General features: G+C 35.7%; 3 protein-coding genes across 8 annotated transcripts; 1 reads left to right on the top strand and 2 right to left on the bottom strand.

Moving 5' to 3' along the window:
* LOC18591900 (50S ribosomal protein 6, chloroplastic) lies at positions 1,524–2,225 on the top strand. The gene has a single exon (XM_007018325.2). The coding sequence runs from the start codon at positions 1,544–1,546 to the stop codon at positions 1,982–1,984; it is 441 nt and encodes a 146-aa protein (XP_007018387.2). The 5' UTR covers positions 1,524–1,543; the 3' UTR covers positions 1,985–2,225.
* On the bottom strand, positions 2,690–7,969 carry LOC18591899 (inositol-tetrakisphosphate 1-kinase 3). Of its 3 annotated transcripts, XM_018126067.1 has the most exons (11): positions 7,469–7,789; positions 6,756–6,837; positions 6,603–6,635; positions 6,275–6,388; positions 4,839–4,959; positions 4,585–4,677; positions 4,159–4,278; positions 3,884–4,060; positions 3,502–3,557; positions 3,315–3,399; positions 2,690–3,181 (listed from the first exon to the last, which is right to left on the bottom strand). In XM_018126067.1, the coding sequence occupies exons 5-11, from the start codon at positions 4,879–4,881 to the stop codon at positions 3,093–3,095; spliced, it is 663 nt and encodes a 220-aa protein (XP_017981556.1). In that variant the 5' UTR covers positions 4,882–4,959; positions 6,275–6,388; positions 6,603–6,635; positions 6,756–6,837; positions 7,469–7,789; the 3' UTR covers positions 2,690–3,092. The 3 variants fall into 3 exon arrangements, with proteins under 3 accessions (XP_017981556.1, XP_007018385.2, XP_017981555.1); XM_007018323.2 differs by lacking the exon at positions 6,275–6,388 and having other exon boundaries at positions 7,469–7,969; XM_018126066.1 differs by lacking the exon at positions 7,469–7,789 and having other exon boundaries at positions 6,471–6,635.
* On the bottom strand, positions 11,347–16,558 carry LOC18591897 (probable inactive poly [ADP-ribose] polymerase SRO3). Of its 4 annotated transcripts, XR_001929112.1 has the most exons (8): positions 15,451–16,558; positions 15,027–15,268; positions 14,832–14,950; positions 14,668–14,727; positions 13,455–13,538; positions 13,273–13,343; positions 11,902–12,213; positions 11,349–11,772 (listed from the first exon to the last, which is right to left on the bottom strand). XR_001929112.1 is itself a non-coding variant. In XM_018126214.1 (4 exons), the coding sequence occupies exons 1-4, from the start codon at positions 16,434–16,436 to the stop codon at positions 14,626–14,628; spliced, it is 1,449 nt and encodes a 482-aa protein (XP_017981703.1). In that variant the 5' UTR covers positions 16,437–16,556; the 3' UTR covers positions 14,292–14,625. The 4 variants fall into 4 exon arrangements, 1 of the variants encoding a protein (XP_017981703.1); XR_001929111.1 differs by having other exon boundaries at positions 11,347–12,213; XR_001929110.1 differs by lacking the exons at positions 11,349–11,772; positions 11,902–12,213 and having other exon boundaries at positions 13,070–13,343.

Raw genomic sequence — 16,674 nt, 5'->3', positions numbered from 1 at the left:
CCAAACGTTAGATGGATGATGGTTTCTGATGAAAATAGATAATTAGCTGTTATTTTTATCCATAACAATGACGCATTCTAATAAAAACCAAAAAAATATATATTGGTAATATTTAATTTCATTTCCGTATTTATCCATAATAATTTCGGGAAAAAAAAAAAAAAGGAACCCCCCCCCTCCTCCCCATTTTTAAATGGTTTTGAATGAACGTTATATTGAAAAAATTAAAACAAAAAAAAATATAAACACAAAACGTAGCTGTAGCTTGGGATAAACTCCAACCGAAACTAAAGTCTTGTCTCCTAACCATGCATGTTTCCTTAATCATAAAATGTGGACCTAAAATGTAATAGCATAGACAACGTTTTTTTCACCACACTTTTGTGCTATTGATGATTAAATGCTTGCACTGGTTTGGATTTCCATATTGTAATTTACCATCTAACAAAGACTCTAAAAAAACACATGCATACACTTGTTTTCGATGCATAGTTGAAGCTCTTCTAATGACAATTATTTTCCTTAATTATTATTATTATTATTTGGATATAATATCTAAAAATGTTTTTAACTATTTATGAGAAAATCAAATAAATTTTTATATTTTTAATTTCGATCAAATAAGTCATTTTGAGTAATGATTGATTAATAGTTATTAATCAAAACGTTGTTTTGTCATTTTTATATTATGTGATGTTAATGTGACAAGCTAATATTTCGTTTTGAATTATGACATAACATGTTAAGTGTGGATATAATAATATGATCATGTGGCATTTTTATTAGATACGTTAGGTTCATATTAGTAACATGCAGCATCAAAATGATAATTAGTTAAATGTTAGTTGCAAATACTTATTAAAACTTAACATAAAAGTACAAAGATTTGATTGAATTTAATAAAAATATATATATATATTTAATTTTTTCAAATAATTCCAAAAAAAAATTTAAACATTATGCTTTGTTATTTTTATAAAATTTTCCCCTCAATGATGCAAAATGAAGTGATAAACTCGGCGAGAATGTAAATGAAGATAAAAACAATATGAAGTAATTAATTAAAGGGTATGCCAAAGCACCAATATGGTTGAGAATCCATAATGGTGATTTAATCAAGCAATAATCTCATTCATTCAAGAGAGTGGATCCCTCTATTCACCATTGAAACTCAAACTAGCATATAGCTATATACGTTGGCTGACATTAAGAATTTTTTGCTTCAAGATTAGGGCATCTAGCTTTAGTTTTTCTCAAACGTAATGAGTACTTAGACTGGTTTTAATGGGAAGGAGGTGAAAATAAAACTTTTCAATCAATATTTAGGTAAGAGTTATGAATCCTTTCTTTCAATGAAGAAAGAAGAGGAGGCAGATAGTTGACCCAAAGGCCGAATGCCCAAAAGAAATAACGAATGGGTATGATCCATAAGAAAACTTTGAGGCCCAACTGAAGAAAAGGATACGCATGTAATCCAAAAGGAAAGGTGTGGAGACACCCCTTTCACTCTCCTTTGTTACGCTTTTAACTCTCCCACTCTTCCATGTCCTTTTATGTAAACCCAAAACAAAGGCAGGACAGAGGGAGCAAATCCAAGCCGAAACAGAAAGAAAAAACCATGCCTATAATTTCCGTAACTTCAGCTCCCAAAGTCACCTTTATCCCCAACTCCATCTCTTCCACACCTTCATTTAGGACACCTAGTCTCCCATCTTGGACAATTGCCAATGGCGGGTTGGTGATAGAATGTTCATCGCGACCGCAGAAGAAGGCAACGAAGCATCACATGAAGACAAGGCCGCGCAAGACGCAGGCATGGGACATAAGGAGGAAGCCCACCGTTTACGCTCCTTTGCCTCCACTCCCTCCTGACTGGACCCTGGTTTCAAGCGCTGGTGACAATGATGGTGGTGGCGATGTTGGTGCTGTTGCTGAGGTTGGTCTCGCTGGCTCTGCTCTACAGGCACCTCTTTCCAGTGGGTAGCTTCCGTTTTATCATTATGTCGGTCGTGTCGTGTTTGTTTGAAGGTTTTTGTTTGGTTGTCTGGGTTTTCGTGCTTAGTTATAGGCTTCATGTTTGAATGATAAAATGAAATTGATTCTGGTATTGTAATATACTCCCATGAATTGCCTATGTTTAAGTTTTTCTCGAGCAGGGACATGGAATTCTATTTCTATGCCAACAGACTTTGCCAAAAGGAACGGATAGCTTTTTCTTGATAACAGTCAAGCCTTGTCGTTTCACTTAATAACTAGTTGTGAATCTTATTTCATTTGAATTTGGGCAATCGGTTAAAATTTACATTAGATAGGTTACTTTTGTTTCACTTACTAAGAAAATGGAAACATGTCACACATAGTCACAGTACCCACAGTCCATTGCTACTCTGAAGTTCTGCTTCAGAAATCAGAAGAGTTCAGTTCAGGTACTAAAACTTTTTGAATTTTGAGTTTACATTATTGCAAATTAAAAGAGCAAGAATTAAGGTATAGAATCATCCTTAGACCAGTTATGCCACCAATAACGAGATGGGTAACCATGATGCAGGAGAAATTAATAGAGAAAAAGGAGAGAATGTTTTGAGAGTTGAGACAATCAATTCCTTTTATTTCAGCACTTAGGGTTAAGTTCAGAGGACAAGGATCCTTCTTCTAATCGAGACTCATACTGAAAACAAGACATTGGATATTGCAAGGAACAAAATAATGTGTATTAAGAACGAGAAATGTTGTTGATTGCCCCAAAGTGCTCTCCTATCACCATGATACATGTAACAGCATAAGGGTAATTACAAGGTAGAACAAAAGAATCGAGCAAGAATGAGTTTAAGTTGATTTCTAAAGAGCTGTTTAAATTGTAAACTTCTTAGTAGGGAACAATCCTACCAGCAAGATGTAATTACAGAATTTGGAGGTTGAAATCTTTTTGCACTTTGAAATACACCCTCCTTGAGCCGCTAGCAGGAATTACATGATGCTATACAAAGGGTACCGTAACAAGTACAAGACCTCATCTTGCATATGATTATTGAGAGCATCTGATGCTTCGGAGTTTTTCAACATCTCGATTCCTGAAGGGTTTCGGACAGTCACTAGCATGATCTTTTCTTGTATCCACTCTGCACAAGGCTCAAGAGGAAGTCCGTAAATATATGTTCATATCCTGGCATTTTCCCATAGCCTGCAATAATTTCACAAACAATTGCAGAGCAAATCAGCATGTCTGAGGTGTTTCGAACAAAGAATTAAAAGGGGGCTTTAAACCAAGTCCAAAACTGCCCCCATGATGCTTATACGGTAGAAGTTTAACTTGCCAGGAAAGTAGTTGATGTCTATGACATAAAAATGATCTCTGGTCCCATGCTCCCGGATAATGTCTAGGTTAAATAGCCGAAGACCCTATAGTAACAAAAAAATTGCATAGAAATATATATTATAAGCATGATTTACACATTAGTATGTAGAGACCAGGAAACTAATAGTCAAAATTGAAAAACCTACCAGTCCACGTCGAAGTTCTTTGGCTAGTCTTTCAAGTAAAGGGCGAGGAGGAAGCTCTGCAACAGAAGGAAAAACATATGTAAGACGGCCCACAAAGATGCTAAAAGCATGACTTAAGACATCACACTTCAGCACAGTTCAAAGCAGCATCTCCTTTTTTACTTGAGACACATCACATGGTGTTGAATGAAATTAACTGAAAAGCTGCAATCAACTGAGGGCTCATTCAGCCTTTATAACTTTTTTTTACTCAACCATGAAAATTTCTTCATACACGTTTCAAGTCCAATCAGATGATCAAACATTCACGTTGACAAATGCCGACAAGCAGAATTGGGAGAGTAGCAACGAAGAAAAGCTATTCTTAGACAGGACAACTCACCAGCCACACTAGGGTCCAAATCTGCATCATCTGCAGAAGCTGCAGCACAGGAAACCCGTGGAAACCGAAAAACACCCGCATTTTTAGAGAGCTCTCGTTTAGTTACATCAGGTAAAGAGAAACGCCTGACCACTTTAATAGCTTCTCCAACGATATAAACCTTGAAGAGAACACCTCCTACAGCCATTATGATATAAAACAGTACAGCAATTAATGATGGATCATAGAATTTTGGCCTATGGTTATTAGTCTCTACAGAATCTGCAGTTGCATACCATGGTTAACAAACTCCTGCAGAACAAGTGGAGGTTCAAGTTTCTGAAGGGAGTATTGATCATAAGCAAGTGATAGTTCATGTGACTTTGCACTTCCATCAGCAACCAATGGTTTTGCAACTGAAACAGACAGAAATAAGCAAGTTTGCTTAGAAAAAAGTGACATAAAAATTAGATCAGACGAAGGAAAAAATTGATATCCTAAAGTAAATCACACGACTTGGGAGCATGATCTAGCAAAAGCATCTCTATGCTTCTTATGATTCAAGTCCAGCCACAGTCCCAAGCACCTCACAGGTAACATATACACCACATGAAACAGATCATTAAGTCGAATGCACAGCATACCAATGACTATGTATAACTTAAATGGAGACTATAGAATGGTACAACATATTAGAACACCGCATGAAAAAATCTGCATACCAAGGGGCAGTGTCAACCCAGCTTTGGCTACAGCATCAGGAATGGATGATGCATCTCTTTTAATGACCAATTGCCTGGGAACACCAACTTTTCCTGCATGGTAAAACATCAACATTCATTTTGATCAGCTTCGGAGTTCATCTGTAAATCTTTCATCAAAAACTGGAAAGTTGCCAGTGAGAGAGGAAGAAAAACCCTACTCCCATTGGATTCTAAATTCCAATGTCAACCATAAAAAACATGGCATAAATTACCATAAGAATCAGATAAATTCATATCTGCAACACATTGTAGCATTGATTGGCGATTGTGTAAATGTTGTATAGCATCAGGAGGATCAAGAACTGTGACTTCTGGATGTGTTCGTCTATATTCCTGCAATTATAGGTTAGAAATTGTAAGATGGATAGGTCTGAAGACAAATGTGTAATTAGCAAACAAATTACCCTTGAGACAGCAATTTTTCTACAAGTAATTGTTGATATATTACTGTCCAGAACCAAACGCTTTATAATCCTTTGGTGAAAAAGAAAAAGAAAAAGTTTCCTTGCTTTTCACTTTTGCTTATAATCAATTCTTTCCAGAAGAAGAGCTTATAAAAGAGACACCTAACATACTTCATAATTCCTGGTTCACATGCATTATCTAGTCATGCATTGATGCAAATTCACAAGGCAGCTCACTAAATTGTTTTTTTCATTAGGCAACTGTGGTTAAGAAATCATCCTCTGGTTGTAACATATGAATCCTATCCACCTAAACTTATGCCGACACTGAACTATTGAAAGTTGAAAACAGCCCACGCATGCTAGAAGATACTTAAGAAAGCAAAGCAACAGGTGATGTGGACCCCATTCCAACCCCCCACCCAAAAAAAAAGAGGAAAAATTAAATCTCACATGAAAAGCACATTAAATAACTAGACAAACACAGCAACACAAAAATTGAGAAATTATTAAGATTAAGTGACATAAAACTCAAGGAACCATCTGAAAATGCACAACAATACAGGCTCACAATACAAAGTAAAAGCTGACAGTTCAAAAATAATGCATAAAAAAAAGGATACTTATTTAAGAAGAATGGGTTAGTCCAGCGCTAGAATTATGAAAAAGTATCTACACTTTTATCTGAAAGAATTGACTCAAAACAGAATTAGAAAAGAAAACGTGGGCCATTTTGGTTATGAATTGAACTCATTTTCTAGCATTAGTTTCCAAGGATATCAGGTGCAGCAGCTGATAACTTCAAAAACTGAAAATTATAAACTGAGATAAACTACAGAAGTTTCAAAGATAACTTTCCCTAAAACATTAATGTTTCAGCATAAAAAATACGACAAAAACAGCATACCCAACTTCCAAAGCATAACTGATATAAATTTGAACATAAGAACTTGAACCCAGCTGAGGTCAGAAGGTTTGACACTGTAATCCTAGAACCAATGCTGGATATTTGCAAATAAGAGAAGTGAATCCTTTTACTAGACACTTCATCAAGCAGCCAAAAATGGAGTGATGAGGGAGGCACTTGCAAAATTTAGTCCTCAAGCATGATATAGCAAATACTAGAGGTACACCAGATCCTACCCTTATTAGGATTGAGTCAGGATAAAAAGGGTAACACCCAGGACAAATGAAGCCATTCAAAACAATGAAAAAGTTTTTTTGCAGGTAATGCTAAGGAAAACCTGAAAAATCAGCTAGATGGCCATGGAAGTAGAAACATCCTCACTTGCTGGAAGCTTAAGGCCTCGACCTCAATTATCAAGTCAGGTTTCATGAGGAAGGAAAGAGCAAGCAGTCTGCAAATTATGTCAGCCACTCATGAGATTTAAACACAAAGCAATTGTCTGTCACCAGTCACTGGGTTATTTGGTTCCTCACATGTAAAAACACATCAACATGGCAACGTAATATATCAAAGACCAGTGGCTTCATACTCGATCATTTCCAAGACATCCATCATTCTCAAAAGAAAACAAAATTTATACTGTAGCATCTAGGATTTGGACCAACCTCAAGAATTTGGCGCCACTCTTTTCCGGTCAACTGCACCAGAAACAAAAACAGGCCATTTTAAGTCAGACACGCAAGCGCAAGTACTTGTTTGCACCATTCTTTTTATTTTTTTCATGTCATCACGAAATATAAGAAATAGTATCTACCAACCTTGTGCAGTACAATATCAAAAGGACCTTGATCCGAAAGAGGTCTGTTTTGATCAATTGCAACAAACAATATACCCTTATTCCTGCTCCATTTCCAACATTTTACACGGTTACTCACCAGGAAAAAAAAAAAAAACCCCAACACATGAACAGCAACAAAGGGTTAATAGTAACCGCAAAATCCAAGCTTTTTCTGCTATCAAGGTACAAAACAACCGCATCCCTTCTTTTGAAAACACAAGAACTTAGGACCCATATTTTAATTTTAGCAGAAGGTCATATTGCAGCAAAAAATGTAGACTAAATCCAATACTAGTAACAATAACAGCAAAGACTAAGTAATAGCAGCAAATTCAATATGTACATCATACACGACCAAAGTCAAAATCTTTGCTACAAAAAATACTATAAATATTAAATATCTTCATGAATTGATTCCAAGTAAATACTGAAAATGACATATTATTATCAACATAATAAACATATTTAGTATAAAATAAAAACTCTTTGACTTAGTAAGAGTAAAAGAGTTTGATGTAATATTCACATAAATTACTTCATTTTCCTGACAACCAAAACGACAACGACACAAATTGGCAGCATATTCTCACACCTTAGAATCCACACATTAGATTCCAAAACGATCAACCAGAAAAAATAAACGTATACAAAAAATCTCCGGCTACACCTTTAAAAAAAAACCGCGAGATTCACCTGGCTAAACCTTCAAGCTTTGGTTGTAAAAAGCTCTTAATCTTCTTAGAAGTAAGCGCGTAACCGACAACAACAACGTTTTTCAGTTGTTGTTGTTGTTGTTGTTGTAAAGCTCCGACAGAAATCTGCGACATCGTTTCAGAATCCTCGTCGTCGTAGTCATCGACGTTATGAGAATATTCTTCCTTGAGCCTCATATGGGAGTAAAAAATTAGGTAAATAAAGAGGAATGCGAGGAAAACCAAGATCCCCGAGATTTCAGAGAGTCTGTTAAACAAAAAAACGACGAACAAGGAAGAAGATGAAGAGAACGGGAAATAGTATTATGGGTGAGTTTGGGGTTTGGTGAAGGAAAACGCGTGTATAAATAGGCGTATTGATTGTGGACATATTTTCGGGAAGGAGGAGTTTGGATTAGATGTTTCGCTTGCTTTTTGGCTTAGTTTCTGGACGCGTTCAATTTGATTTGAACTTGATAATCAAATCGTCAAGCGTGATGCAATGACGATGCGTTTCCACATGTGCCAGATATATCACGGAAAAGGTGGCTTATGACGTGGCAGATTAGTGGTGACACCTGGGATTTGTTTTGGGGATAATTCAATTTACTATTTCCAGCTCTTTTCTAGATAATGCAAAATTTTTGGACCGGCTTTTCATCATCAATTTTGTTCTATAATAAATAAGATAAAATGATAAATTCACAAATATTAATGAGTTACAAATTCATGGATAAGCTTTGTCTCATAATCATTAATCAACCTCAAGAATAAATACGAAAATTTTTAAGATATTTTCTTTTTTGTTCTGTTTGAGATAAGATGTATGACATAAATATATGTGTACAAAATTTTTTTCTTAAATTCTTAGAAATTAGTTGATTTTTTAAAAAAAAACTCTGTTAGAGGTGACTTGGATTATAATATTTCATATTCCAATGGTTTAGTCAATATGTTAAAAAAGAAGTAAGCAACTAAATACAAGAGAACCCGATTGTACAGTAGCAATTAGATTAAAGTTAAATGTGGGTCTATGATTGAGTGGAAGTGGAACATTAATTTTGATTTCATTTCAATGATTTACAATTTTGAAGAAAAAAGTGTTAGGAATAACTTGTACAAAAAGTTAGGGAATACTTGGGATTGGACATTGAAACGTAAGCACTTATTGAACAAGTTGAAAAATGCAAAACCCCATGATTTCAACAAGTTGATCAATCTTTTTTTTTCTTTTTTTATTTTGTTTTCTTGTTGCCCTCTATAGAAGCCACCAAATTTCAAACCAAATTCACCAGTTGACCATGAAATGGAATCAATGCCATCTTTCCAAGCATTGATAACACATTAAAATCACTAATTATATAATATAACTCAAATTTCAAACACCCGAATATTTAGTTTATTTTTATCAAAAAATTAGACTCGAATTTTTTTTAAAGTTTGGAAGAAGGTAAATACTTGTTGAAATAAAAATATATCCTACAAAAATGTAGTATACACCAATTGCAATTGGATAAGCGTTGGATATTGAACCCTTTATAAACGAGTGTCAATATGTTATATTTTATATACTTATTATTATTAACAAAGGTGGAGTTAGTTATGGTTTGGTTCATAGGGTAGGACGTGGATGTAATATATTTTTATTTTGCCATCTTTAACCTGTTGGGTCCACTTGGACCGGGTGGGCAGATCTTATCTTGGCCAGATAGCTCCTCCACTTAGAAAAAATTTTCAAAGATTTATCTTTGTATTTTTGTTGTGAACTTGCCCTACAAATCTATCTTCTATTTATATATATATAAAACACACAATTGAATGAAATTCAGAGTAGTTCTTCACAAATTTAATAAATTTTGTCTCTTTAATTATTGCTAATTCTAATAACATACTAAGAGATGACACGTTTCTAAATCACTTTCAGGAGAAAGAGGAAAAAACCCAATATTTTATATTTTTTAACAAGTATATAGAAAGGATGCACTCTTTGTTGTGGTGGGATGAGTAGTTAATGTTCTCGGTTAGTTTTTGTGTTTGGGTTGTTAAGTTTGATTGTGTGGATTGTGTGATCTTATTACAATCGAATTACTTTATTTTTGTTTTTATTAAACAGGTTAAGTAAGTAAGTGAATTTTTATGTCGCTTTTATGCTGTCTTAATACACTACCATTCTGTCGAATAATTTTATAAATTTCACTTAAATAGATGAAAATTCTAATTTACCATTTAAAATAAAAAACAAGAAGTAATGAAATGGGAAAAGTTGATTTGTCATGATACATGGAGAGAAGACTTTGCGCACTTGAATACCATCAGCCACAACCACGGGCACATAACACCATGCCTTTTGCACAAAAAAGGAGCAAGTACTGATTCGTTGATTCAATTCACTTTAATGGAAAGTCAGGCAATACCTTCTGAAAATGATGGATGCTTCCCGTAGCTGAACATGACTGCCATTATATAATGTCTCTTTTACTAAAAGCTATCATCATAAAAACACACCCAGGACCACTTCACGTCGTTTTCCGCCATTGTGGAAAATATGAGACCATTTTCTTATTTAGTTTAGCCTTTGCTAATCTCTTACCCTAAGCCAAGCAGTCTTATCCATGGACTATGTTTGTTTGACCTCTCGGGAATTTGAGATAACTTTTAAAAAAATTCGCATTAGCAAAGCTGCCACCGATTGGTAGGGACTTTGATGTTTTGGTTCTTTGTTTGTTGATTTCTTTCAGACCTTTCCTCTGCCTATGATCTTAGGATGGATCACTGAAGAATGAGACTGTATGCATGGCTGGGCAGCCACGAGTTCTAATGGTGCCAATTGCCAACATGTTGATGCTGAAAATCATTTGGAAGTATTTTCTCCATGGTTGGCAGCTTGGGTTCATCACATTCCAAGAGTTAAAAACCTGAAACTCGGATTCGAATCCTGAAACTAAAAGTTAAGATTAACAGAATGAGAAAGATTCATCTTTATGATGTAGCTTAAAATGATATCCATATTGCACTAATTAGGTCATTCCCTCTGGTGTCTTTCTTCTTGTTTTCCAATTCCTTTGACCACATTTTTATTGAAACAAACATGGGATTCCTTAGTTAGGTAATGTCTCCCCCCCAAAAAATGGATATACTATAATCAAGTGGATTAGGTTGGGAATTCAATATGGATGGATGAACAAATCAAGTTGAGCATTTTTTACACAACAACTCTTTGTATTTTGTACATGACTTAAAGAGTTGGGTACTCAAGACCTTGACATTGATATTGATATTAATTTCCTTCCAATTTCTTTTGTCGGATATGAATGGAAGATACGGGAGAAAAGGTGTGGTGTAGCAAAGCTGCTTATCAACCATCATCATTTCCCACCATAACATTGCTTCCGTTAGCAAACTTGACTTTTCCGACAATTTTTTCTTGCAAATTTTAAGAGGTTTAAAGCACCTAAGAATTGAGAAAATAGAAGGAACCTCATACCTGGCTGTCAGTACTTGCCAATGCCATTGCTCAAAGACCCATTGTCAGCAAGACATCGACTGTTTCGAAAGAGCTGAAATTGGGGAGGCAAGTTTGGTTCGGGTGATTTTAGTGATGTGAAATTTTGCTTTGCCAGTAATTCTCAACCCCTATAGTTGGATACAGTTGTGCAACAAGCAAGGACACGTCTCCAACTTTCGAGGGGTGCAAATCATAATGCAAAGCAGGCCTGGCCATCATCGCCATTAGTGCACTTCACTGCTTTTGGGGTCCTTAGCTTAATCTTTCCAAGCATAAATTCAACATATTTGTCATTTTCTGAATTAAAAATTGAATGTAACTACTTAACCAACACTAAAATGTAAAAGTGAACAGATTTCAAGTAATTTCCTTTTAGTTTATGAGATGGAAGAAATCCGTCTTCTAATGTTTCATCGAGACTCTAGAGTTGACAGGAATGAGTTAAATGGGTCGGACAAAAGAAGATAAAACAAAAAAGAAACAAACAAATGGTTACAGCCCAGAAAGTCAACTGAAGGACGAACAATTGATTGCAAATGTATGTAGTATTTTGTTTTTATATGCTTTTTCCAAGCAATCTAGGTATGGGGTCTTTTTTAAGTTAGTGGACTGCATAGCTGGTATTCCACTTCATTTCTCTTCTCGGAAAAATAAAGTCCAGTCACAGTGAGGAAATTGCCCATACAGTTGCAAAATTTAGTACACTTCTTAGTTGCTCAGATTCTTGTCATGGTTGACGTTTGTTAGTGTTGAAGGCTTGAAGCTGAGTTATAGGCCTCCAGGGATAATTTAGCTTTTATCTAAATAAGTTAATCACAGGAATTCAGAAATTTGAGCTGGATGCAACATGCAGTTATCAGTCTTTTATCTCAAATTCTAAAAATGCAGGTCTCTCTCCAATGAACGGTACCGGAGCCAGTAAAGCATACCTTTTTCAGGAGGTGAATCGATGTCCTGATACCCTTGCTCGGAAAGGCAGCCAGTTTTAATTCTGTTCATTTAGTTGTATCAAGAGCTGCTGAGGCAAATAGGGAGGAGAGGTATCGCTCTATTTTCAAATATTATGAACGGTCCTTTCTGATACACAGGAGAAAATCTGTCTTTGTTGCAAACTCAGTGTGATAGTTTCCTCTTTTCAAGTCCTACCATGTGCTTTAACAGGATATTTTGCTCTCACATACCTTCATCAGGCTTCTGGTGTAAAAGCATTGGCTAGTTTCACTTTGGAAGTTCACCTCTCCCTTTCCATATTAAAAGAAAATAATAAAGGTAAATTGCGCATGATGCTTTCCAAAGACGAGTAAAGAACACTATACCATAAATAAATGGAGAATTAAAATGCAAGGGGCTATGGGCTATCCAAGCAACATTATTAACCTGTAAGTACTGAAACCTATCATTATTATTCATTCTTCCGTTCATAAACAAAGTTAGAATATTACAACATGTTTTTTCATTTATCATATTAATTTATTAATTTTTTTAAATATACTTCAATTAGTGTGTGATAATCCTTTAACCCTATCAATTATCCAACGACTGCTTGCTTGAATGAATTAATTGATCTCACAGATAAAATGGAAGTGCAAAACTCTCCAACTATTGACAAAAGAAATAAACAAATTAAAAAATTTTAAGAACAAATAAAGCATACGAAACACCATGAAAACAGCCTATCCATATTGATTTCATTTCAGAAAAACTCAAATGGAAAACAACCTTCCCCAAATGCCACAATAACATGAACACAAAAAGAAAAAGAGAGGGCGCAGGGGACATATATTCTTTAAAATAGAGATCAATAATAACTGATGACACCCCTGCTGTTGATGCAAAATGCTTTAAGCAAACATTTTTGACCACCTTCTGACCCTATAACATACCACGATACATGACATCAACCAAAGTTTTCCTATTCATAAATATGAGGCAACTTAAAATATAGCATAGGTGAATATTATTAAACCTCTGGGTTTAATAACAATCCTTCGTATAAGCATGCTCCACAAGTGGGGGCCAAAAACACCAAAAAAGAAAGAAACTACTTGCAGTATCTCTAGTTCCTCAAGGCAGATATTACCGTTTGCACCAGATATGTTAAGTGTTTTGGATTAATGAGACTTAGTAAGTACTTGTATAAAATCTTGACAAATCAAGAACTAAGTAGAGTGAATAGTACACCAAACATAAACCACATCAATACTCAAGTAAAATAAAAAAAAAAATCAAGAGTAAAGCCTACAATTGTCGACCAACATTTATACATATTATGCTGAACTGGCTTATTCAATTATGCAAACCTTGTTAAGCTTTTGGCCAAAACCCCCTGACATCTTGCATGCGTTGGGCAGCTTCCACAATCTCATGATGGCTACAAAAAAACTCTCCCCAATGAGCTCCTTATTAAAGATGGATAAGCATCACAAAAAATAAATAAATAAAGATAAATGACATCAAATCAACAACTGAACACAGGTATAACCTTCTTAACTAGAAAGGAAGCTCAGCACTCATGCTTAGATTCTTATTCAAGTAGGCTTCCTTTCATCATTCAAAAGGTCTGAATCTGTTACACAAGGGTAAATATGTAAGAAAAAGCCAACAAAACCCAGTTTAACATCACCTCATCTGCTGCTTCAAACTGCAGCAAAGATACAACAATATACTTTAGATAAAACCAAATGGACAAAAAAACAACTATGAGCCATGCAAAAATATAACCAAGGTGACATGTTTATCTCATATTGATGCCTACAATAATCTGTAGCAAAAGCCAAAAGTACAATTTCATAAATTATAGTTGTTTGACACCTATAATCATCTGCTTCTTTGAACTGAAGCTAAAGACAAAATGGAAACAATCAACTTTAGTATAATCAAAGGCCATTACTCATTAAAAAGCTTTAGATAAACTGTAGATCACAATGCAGGTCCAAATAAATCCCTTTTAAACTGTTATACCAAAAGCTGAAAATACTACTTGATAGAAAAACATCATATGCTTTTCAGAACAGAAACAAAGATACCATGGAAACCATAAGTTTCAATACTCAAAAACCAATGAATTGTTAAGTACTTAAGAATTGTGCTTTAGATAAAGCCTCAAGTGCAACAAAAAAAAAAAAAAAAAAAAAAGAAACCCAGACATATCTGAAACAGCCTAAGGTAAAATAATAATGTTGAAAAGTAAAGAGAAAGATGCTGTGATTTTACAGCTTTAGATCACAAAGTAGTTCATCTCAGATTATAAGCTTGTCAATAGTATGAATGTGTCCAGAGTGTACCATCTGCACATGTAATGAGGATGCAGACTGAATAAAACTATCAAAAACTTCACTGCTCATTTCTTCTCCACACTGCAATCTTTAGAAGGTGTAGAGTCCACAAAATAAAATCTATAGTAAAAAGAGAAAAGGAAAAACTCACTAGCTGAAATTGTAAACTTCTTAACGTCTTTAATCAAATTACTACAATGTACTGTGGGTTAAAGAAAGAGGAAAAAATGAAGAAAAAAAAAGTAAGAACAATTTATGTTGTTTCTGTGGTCTAAGCGTCTCCTTTCCTATCCTAGTTGTGAGGTAACAATTACATTTTTTTTTTCCAACAGGATAGGCAAATGAAATCAGTAACTAAAACAATTCCAAACTTCCAGATCATCCAGAAGCACTAATTTCCAGAATAGCAGATTTTAGAACCTCATCTCCAGCAACCAGTCGTAGGTGCCTTAGAAAAGCATCCCTGGCCAACTTTCCAGCCTGTTTTAACAATTGAAAAAATAAAAATGTGTTCATAGTTTAAACCCAACATCCATTATAAGCAACAAGAAACATCTTCATCTAATAGACATGCAGCCTCTTACCTTGAATGTGCTGTATGAAATCCATATTTCCCGCACTTTGGCAGGAGGAAGACAGCTCTTAATCTTTGAAAACAAGCTCGCAAGGGAATACACAACACCAGCAGCAGGCCTCGGTTGACCTACAAGGAAATGCCCAAAATATTAACTTATATATGAAGAATAAAAAAAAGATACAAGGGGACTAGAAAAGTTTACCATGAATGTTACCAGAAGCTCTGAAACTCACAACACACTCGGGCATAATATGCATATTCGCTTTAGCTGACCATACCACATACCACTTCGGATTCTCAGGATCATCAGAACCGGTGTCAAAATCCACACTAGATGGGTGATACTGTTTAGATCCTGCTTCCAATTTCTCGACATTTCCCAATATAAGCCGGCACAGAATAAGATGTTTTACACCATTATCGTCAGCATCAGCCAGCTTTGCACTGGAAGAATTAATACAATTTAGCAGAGCCAAATAACAGAATAAAAATTAAAAATTAACAAAAGAGATAAAAAAACATATTAGGGAGTAATTAAACCTATAGAGATGAGCCAAAACAGCCGCGGCCACCCAGGAAAAGCTAAGTACGTTACTGAACAATAAACAAGAGACATAATCAACTACCTCAATTGTGGCAACTGAAAAGACGACAAATAAATGCCAACCCCGCAAACGTCAGCCGCGGGAACAATGCTGGGCATCCCAAAGCCATGAGCCAGAACACTCTCCACAACGTTGGCGGCAGCCCCATACCAGGCATAAACTATATTTGAAGTACCTCTCGCGGACTTAGTGATCCCCACCTGCTTCTCAAAAGCCTTACGACGAGCCTTATTCATATGCCCTTGATGCTTACACTGATGAATTGAAGTAACCGTAACCCCATCATCAGCTTTCTTCATTCCATTCAAGAAATGACCCTTAACAACCACATAAGCTTTTTCTGTTTCTCTCAACAGCAACGAGTCAGGCCACCTAGCAGCTCCCCCATCCTCCAAACGCTGACGTTTAATCACATCTACGGCTTTGTTAGCAGAACTCACTTCAGGCTCGTCTCGTTTTCTCTTCGATGAAGCTCCATCAATCTTAACCTCAATCTCAATCTTAGCATTACAATTGTTACTATTATCTTTGAAATTGCAGCCAATATTATCACCGCTTACACTTTCATTTTCAGATTCCGTAATTTCTTCTTCGCTGTAAAAAACATTAGGGAAAAAACACTTGTGGTTTTCATCGATCCAAGAAATCGATCGTTGATTTCCTGTCACGTAATCGATCTGCACCATCCTCTTCAAATCAAAAAAATACTTCGCACCGTCGATAGACGCTTCGATAATCGGTCTCCGTTCCAAGAAACCGGCTCGCAGCTTTTTCACAACATCCTCCGAGAAATTTAGCCAAGAACTATTGCGATAGTACATGAACAGGAAAGGAGCAGCGCTTTTTTCGAAATTCGCTTTGTTCTGTGAAGCAATTCGTTTCGAGCTTCGACAGCGGGCGCATTTTCTTGAACTTTTCGATGACGACGATGGTGGCGGTGGAGGAGGAGCAACCATATCCCCAACTGATTCCACCCGATTCTTCGTCGTTGCTGCTGGTTGAGACATTGAATTTTCTCAAACTATAACACAAAGATTCCTCAAGATTCTCAAACAATACACGCGAGAACTGATGGAATCGGAAATATGTGTAACTGGAACCCGCGCTATATAAACGCGTCGGGACGGAATCCGGGTAGAACTCGGAATAGGGTTCATATTAAATTACAAAACTAGGTCTCTGTTTTAGGACCGTTAACGTTGGTAATCAAAAATGAACGAGGGTATTTCTGATATTTCATACGTC

This window comes from Theobroma cacao, chromosome 8 (genome assembly GCF_000208745.1).
Source record: "Theobroma cacao cultivar B97-61/B2 chromosome 8, Criollo_cocoa_genome_V2, whole genome shotgun sequence".
Classification (NCBI taxonomy): domain Eukaryota; kingdom Viridiplantae; phylum Streptophyta; class Magnoliopsida; order Malvales; family Malvaceae; genus Theobroma; species Theobroma cacao.
Note: the sequence above shows the minus strand (reverse complement) of the source record. Positions and strands in the feature narration are given on the sequence as shown.

Bases quoted from the DNA above. Each gene is read 5' to 3' on its own strand.
- LOC18591900 (XM_007018325.2), top strand. From the start codon at position 1,544: ATGTCCTTTTATGTAAACCCAAAACAAAGGCAGGACAGAGGGAGCAAA.
- LOC18591899 (XM_007018323.2), bottom strand. From the start codon at position 7,665: ATGAGGCTCAAGGAAGAATATTCTCATAACGTCGATGACTACGACGAC. The intron at 4,061-4,158 runs GTATGCAACTGC...TAATGGCTGTAG, and splicing joins GCAGGAGTTTGTTAACCATG to GAGGTGTTCTCTTCAAGGTT. The intron at 3,558-3,883 runs GTGAGTTGTCCT...CTTCTGTTGCAG, and splicing joins TTTGGACCCTAGTGTGGCTG to AGCTTCCTCCTCGCCCTTTA.
- LOC18591897 (XM_018126214.1), bottom strand. From the start codon at position 16,436: ATGTCTCAACCAGCAGCAACGACGAAGAATCGGGTGGAATCAGTTGGG. The intron at 14,951-15,026 runs GTAAACTTTTCT...ATTTCCTTGTAG, and splicing joins AGCTTCTGGTAACATTCATG to GTCAACCGAGGCCTGCTGCT. The intron at 14,728-14,831 runs GTAAGAGGCTGC...TTGTTAAAACAG, and splicing joins TTTCATACAGCACATTCAAG to GCTGGAAAGTTGGCCAGGGA.